Below are 20542 nucleotides of genomic sequence, written 5' to 3' on the forward strand. Positions count from 1 at the left end.
GTCTTAAACTAAAGTATTAATTGCAAGAACAGTTATCACTTTTATCTTAAAAAATATTACTTATTTGCAATAAAAACAGGAAAATCCTCTGTCCCAACAACTTCTTCAATATTGCATTATTTAAATTGTATTTGAGATGCAAAAATCACTCATAGTATTTATTTAATTTATTAAAAACCCTCTAACTCTTTCCTAATAAAATGCAATTTTATATGCAATATGTAGCATATATTGTATATACAGCAATGAAAAAATGGTTTTGCTATCAGAATGCCTTAGATGTTTGCACTAATATCCTGATGTTAATTAAACTTTAATAATAACAACAACAGAATTGGCAAAATATATATATGACCTCAATTCTGCTGAATAGTCAAAGAGTTTTCTGGAAAAGAAGATTTCAAAATCCTCAGCATGACTGTCAGAGTTTCACAAGTGCTGTCATATCCCCTACTCCTGTTATGACCCTTTGTTTTCTGAATATGAATGATGATGACTAAAAATACTTTGTGCAAAATCTGGGTTAGTTTTATGTTTTAATGATATATCCTAAAGAAAAAAAATGATGTGCCTGCATGCAATTAGGACTTAGGCAGTACTTGAGGATATAAGGTCAAATCTTTATGTTCCTTCTCCAGCTTTCCATGCACCAAATAATAAAACATAACATTGTAGCACCTGAATCACTCAGCAAGCACTTTTGTTTTAATTTAGACACAGCAGTCCCTGCAGTTCTGTGCTGTGCCCCTATCTAGAGCTGCACCAGAACTGAACCTGTTCCAGCCCAACTCTGCAATCTAGATTGAGGTACACTTTCAGCTTCTGAAGGGACTTGATTTGAAAGACACACATAGCCCTAAGATACAAAGTAGCACAGAGCCTCTTGCAAAATCGTGGAGTTTTTTTTGTTGTTGTTTCATTTTTGGTTTGTTTTTGTTTTTTGTTTTGTTTGTTTGTTGGGCTCTGTTTTGTTTTGTTTTTTTTTAAAAACATGTGGCTTGGTGAAATGGTGGAAATGCCACTGGTTTTTATGCAAAAGCATAATGCTGAGAGAAAACACCCAGTAGACATGAGACAGGCACAGTTATCAATCTAACAAATCAACAACTCAGTTTCCACTATAGTTTAGGTTGAGTAGATCTCCCATTCCTGCACTGAACAGGGCACAGCAGGGAGAATAATGTAAAAAATCAACAGCCTTTGAAAGAATGTGCCCAAGATAAAGAGCTGCTGAGTACATTTTTGACTGAGGCACTCAGCAAACAGGAGTTGTGAGCTTCTACCCAGTCTCACAAGAGCAAGGGCTTTACCCACCAGGCTAGAGCTGGGCTTCACACTGCAGTCCCTCTTTGAACCAGGAACCTCTCACGCACTCACAGAACGTAAGGTACCTCAGACATGACTTAGGTTTGGATTTCATTCTAAGGACTAAAGACCTAAAATGTAGGGACAGCAGCACCAAAAATAACTGTCTTTATACCCGGGCTGGACTGGACAGGTCCTTGTTTCTAAAGATCTGCTTTATGCAAGGCAATGTATGCACTTTCAAACTTTCTTGGTCCAAGAAAAAATCAGTTGATGTTCACTGGCACCTAACAGATGTAATATAATGATCTACATACATAGCTTACAACAACAGAAAAATGACTGTATTACTGGTTACTCAGTGTCTACAAATGCAACGGAGGGTAAATAGTTGGGCTGTCTATTTAAAAGGACTTGTCATGCAGTGAGAATACTGTGGTCATAGACTGAAACTATAATTAAAAATTCTGAGGGATTACTTGATATTACTTGATAAATGTCTTACTGAAGTAACTGTCCATGTTGCAAAATCAGTATTAGAGACTGTTACAAACTTAATCATGGTATTTTTATATCTCCCTTTGCTGCGATATCAGAAACCTAGTTAGTGAATATGAAGCCTCCAAATGTTATCATAAGATCATCAAAAATTTTGTACTCCAACCTGAGTTCAAGAAGCAAATGACCCTCCAAGAATTTTTGAGTAATGGTTAAACCAATACCACACTGATAGCAGACACACTTGAATCTCACTCCTCAGCACAGATATTGTCCTGCCTCACTTTAATTAACTACATGGTAAGAACACAAGCAAGAAGAAACCAAACTTCTCTTTAACTAAAAAGCCTAACACTGGATGGCAACTTTGATTCTGCTAAACGAACAATTCTGTCAGGCTTCACAGAGGGGTGACTGCAAACTGATGTCCCATTTTAAAAATATTTAGGAATATTCTATGATATCCTTTACTTCACCATGTATCTCCAGCCCCAGAGAAATACTGAGTTATATCCAGTTATCTTGGGAGAAATATAGCTCAAAGGCTATATATGCAGATACATATATACATGTATACATAAATGCAGATAATACACTCAGTTGGTGGCATTGTTTTGTAAATTTTCTCAGAATATAATTTCAATCTAGTTGAAATGTATTTATTTTAAATATTCTCTTAAAAAACAAATGAATGCTATACCTCATATTCTTCAGCTTCACTCAGTTCAGGAATGAGGTCAGCCTCTATAAAACAAAAATACACACTGTATCATCCACAATTTTAAATAGACAGAATTCTGAATTCTGCAAGGACTCAACTGATTAATTAATATGGTTATTGAGACCATGTCTAAGATTTTTTGTAGGACTGTGTTTGGAGAAGTGGACAGCCACCTGGATCGAGGACTAAGGGTAGCAATGCTCACTCATCGAGACAGGACACATTCATTCAGCCACAACAGTTTTGTCTGGCTCAATTTTGATACCATTGGATTTGCACTTTTGGAGGAACCACATGCTGGCTGGGGAAAACCAAGTTTACAAGAACGTTTTCATTGAGAAATACAGTTTACTGCAGAAATACAGAAGAGAGAAAAACACTAAGTCTGGGGATTAACCATTTCTCCACATTAAATCTAAAAGCTCTGAAGATATTATTGTAAAATGATCTGTTCTGTAATTTTCATATAGAAAATTCCTTATTTGTGCACCCAGGCTTGGACTTAGGTACCAGAGCAACAGCAATGCCATCACAGTCAATATGCAGCAGGCTGCATGCTTCCAGCAAGGCAGACCAAAGAGACACACCCTTCCCAGGGCTTAGAGCCTTTTTCAGACTCCCACCCTACTTGATTTAATGTAAAAACATGAAGCCACTTGAATCCCATTCCAGAAAATGTCCTTAATAAACAGGTACTGCATGCTCTGTTTAGAACTACTCTAGAGGCTTTTGAGGCATTCCCAATTTTCAGAAATAAAACCAGCTGAAAACAGGTTAAGAAATTAATTTCTTACAACCCAGTTGAAAATCCATCTCTATGAATTTAGAGGTAGTCTCTTGCTTGCTTTCTCTCTTTTTGGCCAAATCCAATGTTATATTTTGGATGGTGGTCAGCAAGAGAGGCTTCAAAGCAGGTTGAAAGAAACATCCACCTCTCTGGTAGGAACTAGCACAGGTCTTCAGTGAGGAAATCTAACACCCCTTCCAGACCACTAGAGCACCTTATTGCTCCTTTGGTTCACAGAAAGGCCCATATCCAATCCGAGTCTTTCTAAGGCTTTCTCCTAAGCCATGTTCTAACACTCAAGTGCTAACACATTCTGAGAGCTGATTTGCTCTAGGTGAAAATGACAATCTCTTAGCCTGGACAGAAAGTCTAACAATACCATCACACACAGCTCCATGACTGCATTTCCTCTACAATTCCCAAATGGAGTTTGTTCAATACACTAGGATAAAGATGCCATCTCTATATTTCTTGTTTCTGCAAAGTCAGATGGGGATCTATGACTTAATTTGTATTCTATTTGGACTATCCACATGTATCTTTCAAAACATATTGATATGTGCTATATGCAACATACACTAGATGAAGTTTATCAAACTAATAGGCTCATAGAGTATTATTTGCAGGTTATAGCATGCAAACAAATTGTATCTAAGCAATGCTGCACAAAATCTCCACAAATTGTCCTTTAGTAACCAACACCTATAAATTACCAAGTATGAAATTGACCTTTCTTTAGCTAGATGGATAAAAAGTTATCTTACCTCTGACTCCTGAGGCCTAGGAGGCTCTGGGGCAGGGTGGGGAGGGGAGAGGAGGGGAGGAAGGGGTGGATAAGATAATATTTCCTGGCTTCTCAATGACACAAATCAAATACTGACATTAGTCTGAACGCCTTCCCATAATACTCACACCATGCACTAGGTGTTCAACAGACTTCTCTTAAACATGTTTTTAGCAGAGAGGAATTCTATCCATTTTTTTTGGTCACTATTCTTCAGTTGAGCTTTAATCAGACTCAGTCAGAAAAACAAACTGTACTGATTGTGCTAGAGCTTATATACATATATAAAATCTGTTTATTAACAAAAGCCAGCCAATCTCCAGGAACTTTGTAAAGAATATTTAAATTTAGATGGTTATAGAAGACTTATTTGTCAAATGCATTAGAGACACACACTTACAGAAGTTCCGTAAATCCTGCTGCTGAGCTTTTGATTTGACAGGAGACTACAGAAACACAATAACATCCCCCATCCAAGGTGAACAGCCACACCCTCCAAAAAACAACCCGTTGATGTAGGTTGATGAACAAGCTTGTTTATTTTTTGTGGAACCACATACTGATTAATCTATAGCACACATTTAAAATAAAGTAATTAAATAATTAGAGTTCTGTAGAGGAATTTTCATAGTCCATTTTAATGACATAGGAAGACATGACAGAACAAATACAGAAAAGGTAGCTATTTCCCTACATTTTTTCAATGGAAATATTAAAAAAAATTAAACAATGTGATTTATAATATAGAATAATGTACAGAACATAAACTCCTTTTGCTTCTGTATTGACTTATGTAATAAATGGCATGGCAAGAACAAAAGTAAAGCCTGTTTCTTTTGATTAAATTAGTTTGCAGATTTCTACTTTTATCAGTACAAAATTAGGGAAAAAAACATCCCCTGAATCAGACATTTAATATATATTTAGTGCTTTTTAGGACAAATCTCACAAAGACAAGTTACAAAGAATTTGCATAGTTAGACCCTCACAAAGCATTGTTGACAGCATGAGCTGCCAGGCAGGAGACAGCATTTGAGAGTTATATCCCAGCATGCTGGGGGTTTTTTATGACAAACACCAACTGAAGTCTACACAAAGGAATAGGAGTGGGGATTTATATTCTTATTTTTCCTTTGCTGTGTCAGCAAAAGCATGTAAGTACCACCAGTATTAGCTACACAACAAAGTACTGCACAACCTTCAGTTCTGTACAGATGTTATCTAGAGAGTCAAAGCACACATTTACACAGTTATTCAAAATCTAATTCTAATAACAAATGAAAAACTTGCAAGTAAAGGTTGGATTTTATCAAAGCTAATTAAAATACTCTGTACACGATTCCCTAAATTTTCAATGGAAATTTTGTAGCTACATCAAGTAGTGCATTTGTCGGCTTTTACTAAATAAAGACTAACTGGAAAAAAACTTAACCTTCACACACACTGTATTACAAGGGGAAGGGCTACAATTCTGGAGAGTTCAGGAAAAACCCAAAGAGCAGAGGTCTCCACTATGGTGGCTTGCCGAGTGTCATTACATTACAGCTCCTGAGGCTTCCACAAACTGAAACAGACACCGTGGCCCCAAAGAGGGCCTTCATCTTTTACAAAGAATTGCTGGGAACAAGAGCCTTGGATCTGTGGCTCACCAGAGCCTGCAGACCCCTCACCAACCATATGGGAGGCACCAGACTGGGTGGGGAGAAGGCATGAGAAACATTCTCTTGCAAGTATCTCAAAAAAGGAAAGTCTAAAACAAGAATCTTGTGCTTTTTGAATACCACATCTCATTAGAAGTGGCCACTCCAAGATGGAATTCTTCTTGGAAAAGTGCCCATCTAATGGCTTCACATGACTCATGCCTTGCTTTAGCTCTTAACAGGAAGACTAATTGATCTGTAGGTGACCGTAGTAAATTTCATCTTAATTAAACTGGATTACTCAAAGTAATTCTTGAAAATAAAAGATTTAACTTATGCTTTGTGTGTGTCAACTTTATTTCATGTCTTCACGGTGAAGATAACTTTTCTCTCATAAATTCCCAAGCAGGAGCTCCAAGAAATCCCCTTTTGCCTCAAGATCTATAAAGCAGATCACAAAACCGATTTGATGTTATAATTGTAATCAGCAAGGTGCTCTGAAGAAATTTTCTTATTAGATCTCTATAGTCTCATATGTCTGTTCTCTAATATTAGGTATATTATAATCAAATATGAAAATATTTGAAATATTTGTAACAGCTAATTCAGGTGTAAATAATTAGTAAAAGTAATTATGCAGATAAACATTAAGGTTAGAAATTAATGGAAGTATTTTTTCATATTTTAAAATTGTATCCAGAGTTGACACAGCACGTAAGCAACTTATTTACAGAGCAATGTACACTGTCAGAAAGCATACTAATTAAATGAGAGGAATTTTTTCCTGAATTTTCTTTATTCAAGACTTTCAGAGGTACCACTGTGGAAGTGCCAAAATAAAAAAACCAAATTAGATTTAATAACTTTGTGTCAATTTCAGATAAGAAGCATGTCAATGAAACTTTTGTTATTGTTTATTTTTTTATGGGCAAATATCCATTTCGGTATTTAATTTTTATTTAAAAACTTCACTCTCTTTTTATCCATATTGTTTAAAATTTGAAATAACAAAGTAGAAAATAATGCCTTGTCTGTGTAAAATGGCTTGAGAATATCAAACCTTCAGTCTGATATATAAGATTTATTATAACAAATATAGCACAGTCTGAAATATAACATTTATTGTACTGAATTTTCTTGTCTGACCATACAAACTTCAGAGAAATTTCTGGAGACACTGGAAAGTGAAGTTACTCTTCCAGCATGTACTTCCCTCACTCTTCCTTCAACTGGAAGGAATGCAAAGCCCCTGTTTTGCATGACTTCAGCAGAAGTGCAGCAGGGATCCCGTGCTGGTGGCTGGACCTGCACTGCTGGTGCCCCAGGTGCACTGACAGTGCTTGCCCAGCCCCAGGGCTCCCATCTCTCTCCCCGCCTCTGCACCCACATCTCCTTCCACAGGGAGTCATGGAACACAGGGGATGGTATGAAACTCATCCTCACAGCAGGGATACAGCAGGAGCAGGAGGAGGGAGGTTTATCCTCTGGATAGCAGCTAAACTGGACTTTGTTTTGCAAAATATATATATATATATATCCAGAGGTTTTACAGCTGTGATGGCAGTACTGTACTGACTTGACACGTTGAACTGTTGTTAAATGACAATAACACTATCCTGCTTATTTGTCATTCAAGGTAGAAATGGATGTGGGGTATGTAGATGAACTCTCATCCAAGAAAACTCTTCAAAAACAAACCCAGCAAATTCTGGAAAGTAAGTGGAAGAATATGCTATCTAAGAGATGGATAAAAGGTAGACAGAAGAGTGAGATGTCAGGCAGAATGTTGGAACCTTGTTGTGGACATTTTAGAAAACTAAGGAGAAATAGGAGAATTCTGATAGATATCAACCTAATACCCTAAAATACATTATTCTTCATACATTGTGTTTGAAAGACAAGTTAAATCTTTATTAAAAATATGTATGTACTATACCTGATGCTGTGCCCTCCTCCTACAGACAAACTCACATCATTACAAGCCTATTACCCTTATTAGTCCAGAATTCATGTGGCAGAGATTGTTGAGAATCACATTCTCTCTCACTGTAAAGGAATGTGGCTCCCTTGAAACGAAAAACTGGTCCATTTTCCCAAGTGCACCACAGCATCACTAATGACCTTGCTACAGCTAAACAGACATACAGATGTATAAAACTGAATTTACAGAATACACAGACAAGCAAAATCCAGGTCGTTAAATAAAAAAAAAAAAAAATCTCCTAACATGATAAAAAAGGATCTGACTTTTTGTATGATTAATTACAGTGTTCTGAATTAAAAACATAGCCCTCACTCACTTTCATAAGAACTGAATCTGATGCTAAAACTTACACCGAATTTAAGAAATTATTAAGGACAGGATCAAGCTCCATGCTTTAGTTTCAAGTTATTTAATATCTACCAGCAAGCAAAAGAAGCAAATCTGGCTGTGAAATAATTAAGATTTGTTTGTTAGCCTTCGGATTTTTTTTTGCAAGGCAGCATTAAGAAGCAAGGGAACTCCATAATCGCAAGTCTTTTGAAATCAAACTCCAAGTATTCATAAGAAATCAAATTTCAAAATCATTAATATAGATTTATAAATCATATATTGGTTGTATTGCTTGATTCCTTAATACTCTGGCTGTGTGGATTAATTTTGAAAGGATGTTTGAACCATAGAGAAATAATACCAAACATGGTTTTATTTCCTTACATATCTAAAAGACACACTTGTGAGATTTGAAATCAAGTAGGTGCTTTTCAGAATATTCTTCGAATTAAAAAAATTAACATGCAGTTTTTATAGGTCATGCTTACAAGGAATTAAGTAATGTAAAATATCATTAGCAAGAGACATGCTGAAGATTAACTGCAGGGATTTTGAAATTTCATTTTGGCATAATTTGGAAGTCACGCATTTTAACTGGTTTGCAAACAAACTACTTCTTCAAATATAGATTTTTCAGCTAAAAGAGATCACTAAACTCAAAAGACTACTTACCTGGGTCCTCTAAAGGCATATCGACAATAACTTGGTCACTGTATTTTCCATACAGACCATTAGAGCAAACAGCAACTATCTGAAGAACATAACTCGTATTGGGCAGCAGATTATTTAGAATAGCCCCCTGAAAGAAAAAACACATTTAATCATTTACTTGCAAATAAGTATCAAGTATTTGAAACTGTTAATTTTTCTAGAACATATTTTCTTATGAAATATAAAGCTCCTTTCTTCTAGTATTATAATGTGTGCTTTTTGTATTTTATTGTCACAAATAGTTTTCAGTCAAATTAAAAAAAACCCAAACGTGAATTTTTACATGGAGGATACCAAACCAAATAACTATTTAGTACTGAACACAAATTTAGGTAACATTATGTCTGATCTGTCTTTGAAGAGGATTAGAGAAACAGATCTCATTAATATAATACCATGAATCTGTAATCAATAACTTAGTATTTATAGCAGTATAATTTAATTGAATCTCATTAGTTGCTTGTGTGGATCATTCTTTCACATCTCTGAGCAATGAAGTACAAATTATTATTAATTGCAATGCATTTTATGGCTAAGGAGCTCTGTGATTGACATGGTCACGGCAAGTATATGAAATCAAAGCAGCTATCTGTAGTGTTTTCCCCTGTGCTAGACAAGAGAAGCTTTCTCTTTTGTTTTAAACTGTCTTTGTGGTTTTACAGCCAAAAAATGAGATAAGTTCTCTTCAATCAGATCCCAGCTACAGTTTAATCTGTCACGATAATTAACTATGAGTTGTTACACCATCATCCCTTTTTATGAAACTTGAAGAGTTTACAGTTACCAAGTCCTGATACCCATCTGTCAGAAACTCGTGTTTGGGCTGGTCTTCTCCATCCAGCTGTTGATAAAAGACAGCAAATCTCTCAATTGTGGTGTCGTATACAACGCGAGGTCTTTCCCACGTAACAAGAAGACTAGTATAGTTCTTTGGATCAGATTGAACATTTTCAGGTTCTGAACTGCAAACTGGAAGAAAGAAGAGGAAAGAATATGGTATGTATTAAATGGTACAAGTAACTCTACTAAAATATTAAGATACCTCCTGAGAAAACTAACAAGAGTCTTTTTGTGTGCCTCAATTTCAGATTTCTACTAAAATATTTGAAATGCTGTGCCATTATAAACAGAACCAGTATTTTAACACTAGATTTCCAAAACCAAGTAAAGCAGAGGACGAGTCTCATCTCCTTGCCTCTTATACCAAATGATAAAATATAAAGATTCTTATATCTGCCCTATGAATCAAAAAAAAAAAAAAAAAATCTCAACAATTCTGTCTTTATGGCTCTATCAAAGTAGGACTAAAAGAGATGCATACTCTTGCACTAGCTATAATAGACTAATCTACAGTAGACTGTTTTTAATGGTTAAAGGTAAACCTATCACCTGAATTTCCCCTTAAAGCTGTTTGAATATTTTTATAGTATTTAAAGAGAAAAGGAAAACATGAAGAAGCTTAGTACTACATTAGCAGTAGTCATTTTACGTTACTACATTTTAAGGCTTGTTATTATATTTTTAGATTGACTTTTGCACAATCAGTCATTCCCTATTTGGAATAAATGAGGAAACATTATTTATATCTCACAACGTGCTTAGAGCAATATATGAGTACCTAGAAAAAGCAAGCAAAAAACCGTATACCTCTAACTAAGAAAACAACGCGGCTCCTTTGGAGTTCTCTAAAAAGAAGGAAACACCAAGGTGCCCCAAAGCTCTGGGGGACAATGCTGCATGTTGAGGAGTCCTTCAGCTTTGCATTTTGCCACCTGAACACAAGGGGGCACTCAAGCCCTGTCAAAAATATTTGTCAAAAGACTTTCTCCCGTTCCCCATGGAAGGGGAGCAGCTCTGAGCAGCTTCAGTCTGAGCTAGTCAATATATAAAATAAGCGGCAAAGATCTTTTAATTTTTGTGTTTGTGAGTGCAAGCTAATAGTAGAGGCAGCGTTAGTCTGTGTTATTTAAGTGAATTCTGTTGCTAGGTTTTGAATCTGCTGCGCCCTGTAACTGATACACCATTTTATTAATTACACTTAATTATTTTAATTGATGCAAAGGAAGAGGAAGTTTAAAAAAAAAGTATCTCATTCTGTGTCCATTCCATTCCAAAATTTGTCATTCCTCCCCACTTCCACCAGACAGCAAGAAGAAATCATTTGACCAGCAAAAATGATCCACTTCTCAATTCTGAGCATTAAGACAGATGATTTAAACAGATTTAATTATTTTTCAATGAATCTAAAGACTCCTCAGCTATTTATTTTCAAAGGTGTTTAAAATTCTTGTCAAAATGTTTTTTTATAAACTTCTCTATATTCAAAATTCTTCTCTGCAGCCCTTTTCCCTCCTTTCATCTTTTTTTTGCTTAAAAGTGAATACGGTTCTGAAATCTGTCTGTATTCAGACTCAGAACAGTATTATACAACTTTTAAAGGTACAAGGCTGGTGCTTCCAGTGTTATTTTTTGTTTTCTTTTTTCCTTTTCCAGATGGTTCTTCTATTTTTTTCCCAAGAAGAAGTCTTCCTTTTTGTTCTCCTCCTTTTGATGTTCATCTCAGCAATGACTGACAATATTATTACACCTCCACTTCTTCCCAAAATATTTTCTCTTGCCCTTCTTCTGATGCCACTTCATAAATCATCCTGCTGATCCCTTTTCTTTCCTACCGGTCAATAACACAGAGGTACTTTACCTTTCCCCATTTTCCTCCTCCAGAGACTAGAAAAAGAAAGGAGACCACATGGTAACTTCACTAATTAAGGACTTCTGCTCTGAAACTGACTTCTAGAAAATCTGAGCAAAGAGACTGCAAGAAAGGGAGTTCTTGAGTCTGTTACTAGTCTGAAGCCAAAAATATTAAACTTGGTTACAAGTCACAAGCAGAAAAATACAAAATAGCAAAAAATTCACAGCAAGTCAGAGGTCTACTCAAACCCATGCTTGAGTTGAACCCAAGTTTCTGCTTTCTTCAGGTGTATACTTAGATTCTGGTTTTGCTTATCACATCATGTCATGCTTATTCTTCTGTGGAATAAAATGCTACCCATGTAACTTAGGAAATTTGAATCTAAAGTTAATTGCATCATGGGGAAACCACTAGGGTACATCAGCCAAATCATTGCCAAAAACTGACAGGGCTATGTTTTTGACCAGAAGACCTTTATAAGCTGCCCAACTTTGGCTTTTTCTCCCCACATTTGTTGCTTTCTTCTACTTTTAGTTGAATCTGTATTTGAGATTATGTTTTTAATTCAGCTTTTCAATTGTTGAAGCCATGACATAACTTCATTTACATTCAGATATTCAGGGGCTTTGTAGATCCCTGACAATGTGTGGCAAAAAAGCAATTTTTTATATTCCACATCTACACTCTGTAATGGTGGAGAGGTGGAGCAGCACCACAGATGTGTGCTGGGTTGACCTTGGCTTGCCCACTCCCCCTCCTCAGCAGGGCAGAGGAAGAAAGTAAGGTAAAAAAGCTGATGGGTCAAGGAAAACACAGAGATTGCTCACCAGCCACCACCATGGGCAAAACAGATTTGACGTGGGGAAATCTATCACCAATAAAAATAGAGTAGGATAGTGAGAAACAAAAGCAAAACTACCCACGCTTTCCTTCTTCCCAGGAAGGGAATTCCTGGTTACTCCTGATTCTTCCAGGGCCCCACTCCCAGGGGCACAGGGGAATATGGGATGGAAATTGTGGTCAGATTGTAACACTTTGCCTCTGCCACTCCTTCCTCATGCTGTTCCTCTGCTCCAGTGTGGGGACCCATTCACAGGATACAGTCTTTAATGAATTTTTCCAGCCTTTGTACAGTCTTTTGCGAACAGACTGCTACACTCTGGGTCCTCCCTAGGGCCGGAGACCTGACAGATCCTGCATGGGCTCTTCTCCACAAGCCACAGCCAGGAGCCTGCTCTGCCATGGAGTCTCCACAGTCTGCCACAGGACAGGCTGCCTCCCCATAATGTTCGCCATGGGCTGCAGGGGAACCCCTGCTCTGCTACTGGAGCACCCCCTCCCCTTCATCCTTCTCTCACCTGGGTGTGACAGAGCCATTTCTCACGTCTCCCTCACTCGTCACTGCTGTGCAGTTTGTTTTCCCAGAGGTGCCCCACCGTGGCTCTCAGTGCCCTGGGATGGGTGGGCTGGAGCAAGTGGAGCTGTCTGTGCCAGAGAGGCTCCCCCCGTACCCATCACTGCCAGTGCCTGGGATCTGCACCCCACACACTGCCAGGGAACACACGTTCACTGCTCCCTGACACGCTCCGGGAACCCCAGAATCTGAGAACTCCCAGCGGAGCCATGTGGGCTGAGGGACGTGAAAGGGTAAAAACGCACGGGTCCTGACCCCATGTCTCACAAGAGAATTTATCTAAAACAGCCACTGCACTTTACGTGGTTGCATTTCTCATGGGAAAACATGATGACTAATACTTTTTATCAATATACATTGCCAGTCTTGAATTTTAAGGACCCATTGTTTTTTATACCTTACTAAATCCAGGAAGAGGAGTTAGGTTTCAGCCCTTATTCCCAGAGCTTTACCAGAAGGGTGGAGTGGATGGAAAATCACCCAGTGTGCCCAGCAGCCACCTCCCCAATGGTTCTCAGCTTTTTATTCTCAGGAATAAATAATGATTTTTATTATAAATGGATCTGCATGGCAGCTGAGGTTGGTAGAGATTAGGCATTACAATTTCAAAACACTTTTCTTAGGTGAATCCTCAAGTATGGCTGTGAGGATTAGCTATTTTAATCTTCTTAAGTTGCTACATACATACTGCATAGGGAAATTACATATATCACTAGGCAGGCTTGGGGAATGAAGCATCTCCCATGCCCTAAGTAGGACTATGCTTATACACCAAAAATTTTGGGGATGCCGCTGTGAGAAAATTTCTGGAAATACTTTGAAAATTCCTGCAATTACTTTGAAAAATCCTGAAATTACTTTATAATGGAATAGAACGATGATTCTAGCTTTTCTAAGAAAACTTAGCTCTACTTTAGAAATGTCATGTATTAATTACAGCAATAAATTAAGCATTTAATCCTACTGACTAATGACAATCTACACTGAACACAAGAGGAGAAAATTTGGAGTCTAGGTTTCACAACACAAAATAATTTTTCAGTTATCTACCTGAGTAATAATCAGTCTTGGCATTTCTCATACATCCTCTAAAAGGATTAAAAAGATTAGTTTTTTCTGTTGACTACTAAGCAGTATTAAACATGAATAGGCCTATTGACTCTTAGAGACCTTGGCATTCATGTTACAGCTCTTATATTTGAACATTTAATTTTAATGATTCTAGAGTTTTAAAATTTATCTTAAAATGGAAGTGAAAATATAAATGCTTCTCTAATGCTCTACATTAAACAAATCCTATTGTTGCATTTGTGTGTGTCTATATACATGTGTGATCACATAAATATACATAAGTACATGACACCACACTTCTAATCTGGAGAACACCTATAGCCTGTGCTTGTATCATCTGTTTATGTCTAATTAAAAACAGTTCAGTGAAACTGAGTCAACAAATCTACTGGTATTCCCATCCAAGTAACAACAGCAGTTACACTTCCAGTTTAGATGTTTCTTATATATTCTTTTGTGCTTGTTAGTATAGGAATCATTGACTTCTATATTTAGTGCCAAATCCTGTTTCCCATTACATAATGTACTATTTTGGTCACACAACCTCACAAACTTCCCTGAAGTTTTAGGTTTAGACTGAGAACAGAATCTGGCTTCTGGAATTTTCTCCATCTATCACTTTCTAAGCAAACTACAGGAAATTAATTTGGTGACTTCATTTCAGTCTCTGTTGAAAAAGCATCCACACTGCATGATAAAGAACCAAATAGGTTTGTAAAACAAAATACTCTCACAGTCTTTGAAAAGGCAGCTTTATTGAAGTCTGAAACACACTGTAAGGTCAGTGTAAGAAAGCTTGAACTGACATGATCTTCACTGAATGCCTGGTCAAGACAAGAATTTATTTTTCCACTCCATTTAATCTGACATGTCTTACGATTGCTGTTTATTTTCTCTGAAGTGATAGATTTATGACTAATAACACAGTGTGCTACTTTCTACACAATTTAAAATGAGTAACTTCATACTTGAATGACTATTTACTGAAAACTGTCTTTTAACTTGTGAAGAGAGGAACGACTATTCGGTAAGTACCTGCTTCATGAATTTCTTCTTGTCCAGTGTAAGAGGAAAAGACTTGCCCGAAGAACTTATACTGCTGTTCTCTGAAGTTGTTTTGCAGGTAGTCCATCAGCATAACATAGCCAGATTGCTGCATTGTAAGCACTTCACAAAATACAGCTAACTAGGAGACAAGAAGAAAAAAAATAAGTTAGAAGACATAAAAATTGACCAGATTCTGCTAATAGGCAAAAACTCTAGGGAAAAGACGTTGGATGAAGTCTCACAGTTGAGTTATCCTGCATGGCACTAAACTTTTGTTCTTCTGTACTATCAGTATATCTAATGGTTTACTCCACAGGCATTTTTCAACCACTCAGCTGTTGGAGCTATGCTCTGCTCAGCACCACCATGTGGCTGGGGGAGCATCCAAAAAATGCTTTGTAATCCTCTTTATCTGAGCTCCATGTCCAGAAAGCCTGGAATATGTTCTTAGCCTATTTTACGACAAGAAATTGCTCAGATTCTAGTACTAAATTATAAAAAAGGTAAAAGATAACACAATTAATATAGATGCTTTATAATTTAATGGCTGCATGAAATACTTCTAACTAGATAAAAGTTTTGTTGTTGGGCTGGTAATGAATGACATGAGCTTCTACCATATACATGGCAACTGCTTTTTCTTTGTTATTATGAATAGTTGTTTGGCTTTACCACATTAAACAAATTACCTGGTTTTCAGAAATACTTATGGTATCTTTAAACACAATCCATTCAACTGTTTCAGAGCATGGAGGAGCAGATAGAGACCCATTATAAGTGTAATATTTGTCTGTTGCATTTGGCAAAAGATTCAGCAAAATAAATGGTTCTAAGGCGGCCTGTTTTCCTGACAAAAAGAAGAAAAATAGAGTTTTATTTTTTTTTTAAATTAACTAATAGAGATACTTAAAATACTACAGAAGCAAATAATAAATTCAAATCACACTCTCTGAAAGAACTACCATTATAGGAACATGCTTATTTAGAGGCTTTTCAAAATTAAATCTCCAGAGAGACTAACAGACAAATAAATAATGAAGTACTCTATTTAGTTTGAAAAGAGTATAGCTCAAACCCAACTTCATTTTCTTGGGAAGGTGTAGTAAGTTACTTCAGTAACAAATAGAGCAGTTTTAGTACATTGGTTCAAAATAAGAATTTTCTCACTGTAAGCTTGCATGCAAGGTGCCAAACCTTTGTCTAAGTCTTGAATTTCAAAGAGAAAAAGTTTTTTAAATCTTTGTTCTAGGTCTCATGACATGATTTCAAACTCTCCCCAAATTTAATCAAGCTGTTGAGTTTTTTGCAGCATCCAGACTGCAGCAGAAAATCAGTGCTTGGGGAACTGTTGCCATGTTAGACCTGAGGGTTAATATTACTCATGACTGCAGAAGCAGAATTTCTGTGGATCAGTATTCTTTCTTTTTTTAAATGGTGATAATATAGTGAAAACTGTGGCAGCTTTACTCAAATCAGCAAACAATGCGAAGACCTCCTCCAGGAGAATATGTTCTGTGAAAATAATATCACATCTTTCAGGCTAGCAATTTACTGGGTACCTTGTCAGCTGGGATTAAACATGAGGGATGGCTGGAAGGCCATCCACAGAAAGCCAAGTGTCCGCTGGTATGGCAGTAGGGTCCAGCAACAGAAACTGGCATAAATGGTAACAACTTCAGCAAGGCAGTCTTTTCAGACTGTGACAATTATCTGCTTTACTGTCTGGTGCATCCAAAATAATGCTGCTTTTCATGCCTTGCAATGGTGTAGATCCTTATACAACTTATTTCAATCTGAAGTTACTCATTTCAAGTTCATCCCTAATTGGTAAGTATTTTCTTCTGAATATGTAATGAATTTTCAGGCTGTGAATTAACTCATGCTTTTACAGGTATGCTACTTCTTCAGACCGGTACATATTACTGACCTGTCTTTGTCTTCATAGTTCCTTACAAATTTGGTGGGAGCAGCAAATTGTATTAATAGTTGACTACAAGGGATTGATGCTTTTCTTCTCTGCGGTGACTTCTCTACTGAGTTAAGGTTTAAGAGCTGATTCGTCCTCTCTCTCTCATTCATATTTTGTGAAGAGGGAACATTTAGCAGTGTTGAGAAAAGCACATCCTTCCACTTCTCCTGTCAAAATGCTAATCAGCCTTCAGACAGAAGCTATCATTGCTATCTGATATGTGTCTAATTAGCATATTCTTCCCTCAGCAAAAGTGAAGTCCATTTTATCTAGATGGTTGGGGACATGAAACTTCTCATTCATAACAAGAATTCTTCCATGTATTTTGCAGCCTTGGGTTTTAGAATAACCTTTAATGATACTGACAGCTTAGATTCTCAAAATCAAACACCTACAAAGAATGATGAAAAACAGAAAGTTTGTCTAGAAGGAACAGGAGTGCTCCTCTGCAGAGCTTGAGAACTCGGCAACTGTGATTCAAATAAGCACAATACAGATAGGACTGACAAGGACAATTCATGTACATCACAGACAAAGCGAGATTGTGTGCTTGTCTTCAGAGAAACAACTTGATTTAGTCATGACCTGAATTTCCTGAGCTCTTCTGCATTTTATTCAGGAAAATTTTATTCTAAGCATTGCTGAAGTGCCATGTAGTGGATGTATTTTTGATCTTGCTGCTGATAGTTTTACAGCTCCTTCCAAGGCTGTAGGACAGCATCTATCTTAATGTATTACTAGTTCTCTTTTTTGTTTCACAGAAGATGACACACAAAAGTAATGAATCTTAACTACTTTATATTTCCATCTCCTATGTCTTTCTAACTTTTGAAATTTGTTATGTAGTGTTTGTTTTCCAGAGGAAAAAAAAAATCTTGATCTTAGTGTAACACTTTTGAAGGCTTTTAAAACAGCTTTTTACATTCAAGCACCATTAAATAAGGAATAAATAAAGCAAAACTGAGACAAGGTTTCCTTAAAGCCATAGACATGATGTAGGAATATATCCCTTTCCAAGACAGTGCTCATTCATATTTCTTCTTCTGCAAAAACCATGAAGATGAGTTAGAAACTTTTTCCTAAGAGGTGCTCTTCAGTCTCTCACTCCTAGTTTGTCCTTCCCCAGGAGCAGAATCTGGCATTTGCTCATGTTAGATTATATGTGGTTGCTGATGTTCCAGTTCTCACCTATCCAGATGACTTCTATAATTTCTAACAAAATAGACATGACTGAACAACAAAGAACCATGCTCCTCAATGTCTTAAAGGTTTCATAACCACACTGAAGTGGAATTTAGTTAATGAGTAATCAATAAAACATGAAGGCAAACTTACCAAAACGACTAACACTATCTACTCCATTAATGATTGGATTATAATCTGGATTATCTTCTAGTCCAATCTGTTAAAAATAAATTGCATGTTTTAACAATACAGGCTTCATGAAAAAAAAAAAATGGAAGTTACAGTTCACCACCAAAATTATAGATGATTTAAAGCCAAACAAATTTATTTTGCCCATCTGCTTTTCCGAAAGAATAAATTGGAAAGGCACATGCAATTTTTTAACTCAATGATCACACAGTGGAACCCATTAAATTCAGTTTGAACATCTGCTGTGCTTTAAGACTTATTAAATGACACAAAGATATATTCTGTTTACCTCAAACAAAATTGATAAAGCTCTTAACTTTCCACTTCCTTTAACTGCCTCTTCAAAATCTGTAAAATGTTCTGCATCATAGCAGTAGATTTGCATCTGCAATTAAAAATATATTCAAAAGTTACATATTAAAAACATTGCAAAAATTAAACAATAAAATTATTCATATTCCCATTCTGAGGGAAAAAAAATCCGAACAAAAATTTTTAAACAAATATAGGGATTTTTTACATATCTCGTTTGTGTTATCTGAGAATGCAGAATGGAATTCATCAACAATTAGCTACTTAAAAACAACCTCTCCTGGCTATTAAGGATGCAAGAATTACCCTTTCAGGGAGCACAATGCTTTCCATGCATAATGCAGTAAGCTAACTGCACACCTGATCTACAGTACTTGGTGAAATGAAATCTTTACATCAGATAAAACATGAATGATATGTCGAGATGTTGCTACTGCCTCTGCCTTTCAGAAAGTGTAGAAAAGCACTGATATAAGATTACCAGGCACTTTGAACCCACATATGACTGCTGTCATGAGCATTGGTTTTGTTGCACCCCTTTCCCTCTTTCTCCAGATGCAGCTGGGGAATCTCCTCCAGTTCTCCTAGTAGCTTTCTATGAGACGATGATGGAAGAGAGTATTCTCTGTGATGCCTTGTCAGGACAGATGGAGTGCCATTGGGAATTTTTAAGCAGTCAGTGAGGTAAAAGAAATGACACTGTCCAGGGACTGTTCCTAGTTTACCACACTTCCCCATGTCTAGGCCAGCCCTGGCACTACTGCTTTGCTTTCACATAGAGGTTCAAAATGCTTGGAATGAAGAACAGAACAGTTGCCTGCCACAACTGCCTCTTTTTAACTGGAAAATGACACAATGTCATGTTGAGGGAAGAGAGTTTGGCCTTTGAGCATCCCAGGGAGAGCTGCTCCTCTCCTCCACCCTACTCCCACGCTGCTGCAACCCATACTGCCAAATCAGGGGGACAGTGGCCTGGCTGCCTATCAGTGTGGCTGCACCCAGGACCTGCTCACACGGCTCTTGGCACACCACTGCCAGCTCTATCCAGCCCAGCAACGTGGGCCACGCTTGTATCTGGAAGGCCCAGCAGCTCCCATGGGCTCTCAGCAAAGCCCTGACTTTGAGAAGTCCATTTACACTTTGAACAAAGAATTGATGTGGAGTATGATGGGCCAGATTCATAGGAGCCAAACATTTAGTGAGAACTTTGTCAGATTAGCACAGCTGACATCTAATATCACCTTAGAAGATGGGAAAAATGTAGTTTAGACATTCTCAACATGCCACTAACACATTACACTGCCCTTCTAAATACATAATTTATTCTTAATTTGGATTCAAATCTATATTTGGAAGTAGACTCAAGAGATAAACAAAGGAATTTTGTAGAGTAGAAATATCACAGAATGTCAAATTGTTGAAATCATCAAAATCAATTCCATACTTTACCTCAAGAGGAAATTTTTGTCCTTCTAGACTATGTTCTGATCCATCTGATGATGCATTGCATTTTCCCCAGTGAAAAGTGATCTTGCTTGCTTTGAATATGGTGTCTAACCCACCTCCACTGACATAATAATCACTTGTCAGGTTAATTTCCACTAAAAAAATTGAGAAAGAGGGGATAAAAAAAGGAGTGTCAATATAAAAGCCAGCCAAGGCATGTATAACTCTCATATTTCAGGTGCTCATATTTTTAGGTGCTAGAAGTTAAATATTATATGCTTATTTTTCTGTATTTCATAAGCAGTTTGACGAGAAATTGTCTATTTAAACTAAGTAACAAGTGTGGCAATTCACTATTAGCATGGATAATATGTTTCATTTCATGCTGTAATTCCTAATTTAGTAATTTAATGAAGTGCCCTTGGCTTCCTGTTATCTGAAAGTAGACACAGAACTA

The 20542-nt window shown here is 36.9% G+C and overlaps 1 protein-coding gene across 1 annotated transcript in view; it reads right to left on the minus strand.

Annotated features, from left to right (window-relative positions):
* Positions 1 to 20542, minus strand: part of PTPRZ1 (protein tyrosine phosphatase receptor type Z1) — a 126342-nt gene that overhangs the window by 34341 nt on the left and 71459 nt on the right. The window contains exons 4-11 of the mRNA XM_062492500.1: positions 20089 to 20240; positions 18617 to 18712; positions 18289 to 18355; positions 15674 to 15831; positions 14973 to 15123; positions 9545 to 9729; positions 8722 to 8848; positions 2504 to 2547 (exon numbers count right to left, since the gene is read on the minus strand). Of these exons, the coding sequence (XP_062348484.1) occupies positions 2504 to 2547; positions 8722 to 8848; positions 9545 to 9729; positions 14973 to 15123; positions 15674 to 15831; positions 18289 to 18355; positions 18617 to 18712; positions 20089 to 20240 (980 nt within the window). The remainder of the gene's footprint in view (positions 1 to 2503; positions 2548 to 8721; positions 8849 to 9544; positions 9730 to 14972; positions 15124 to 15673; positions 15832 to 18288; positions 18356 to 18616; positions 18713 to 20088; positions 20241 to 20542) is intronic.

Source organism: Cinclus cinclus, chromosome 4 (genome assembly GCF_963662255.1).
Source record: "Cinclus cinclus chromosome 4, bCinCin1.1, whole genome shotgun sequence".
NCBI lineage: Eukaryota > Metazoa > Chordata > Aves > Passeriformes > Cinclidae > Cinclus > Cinclus cinclus.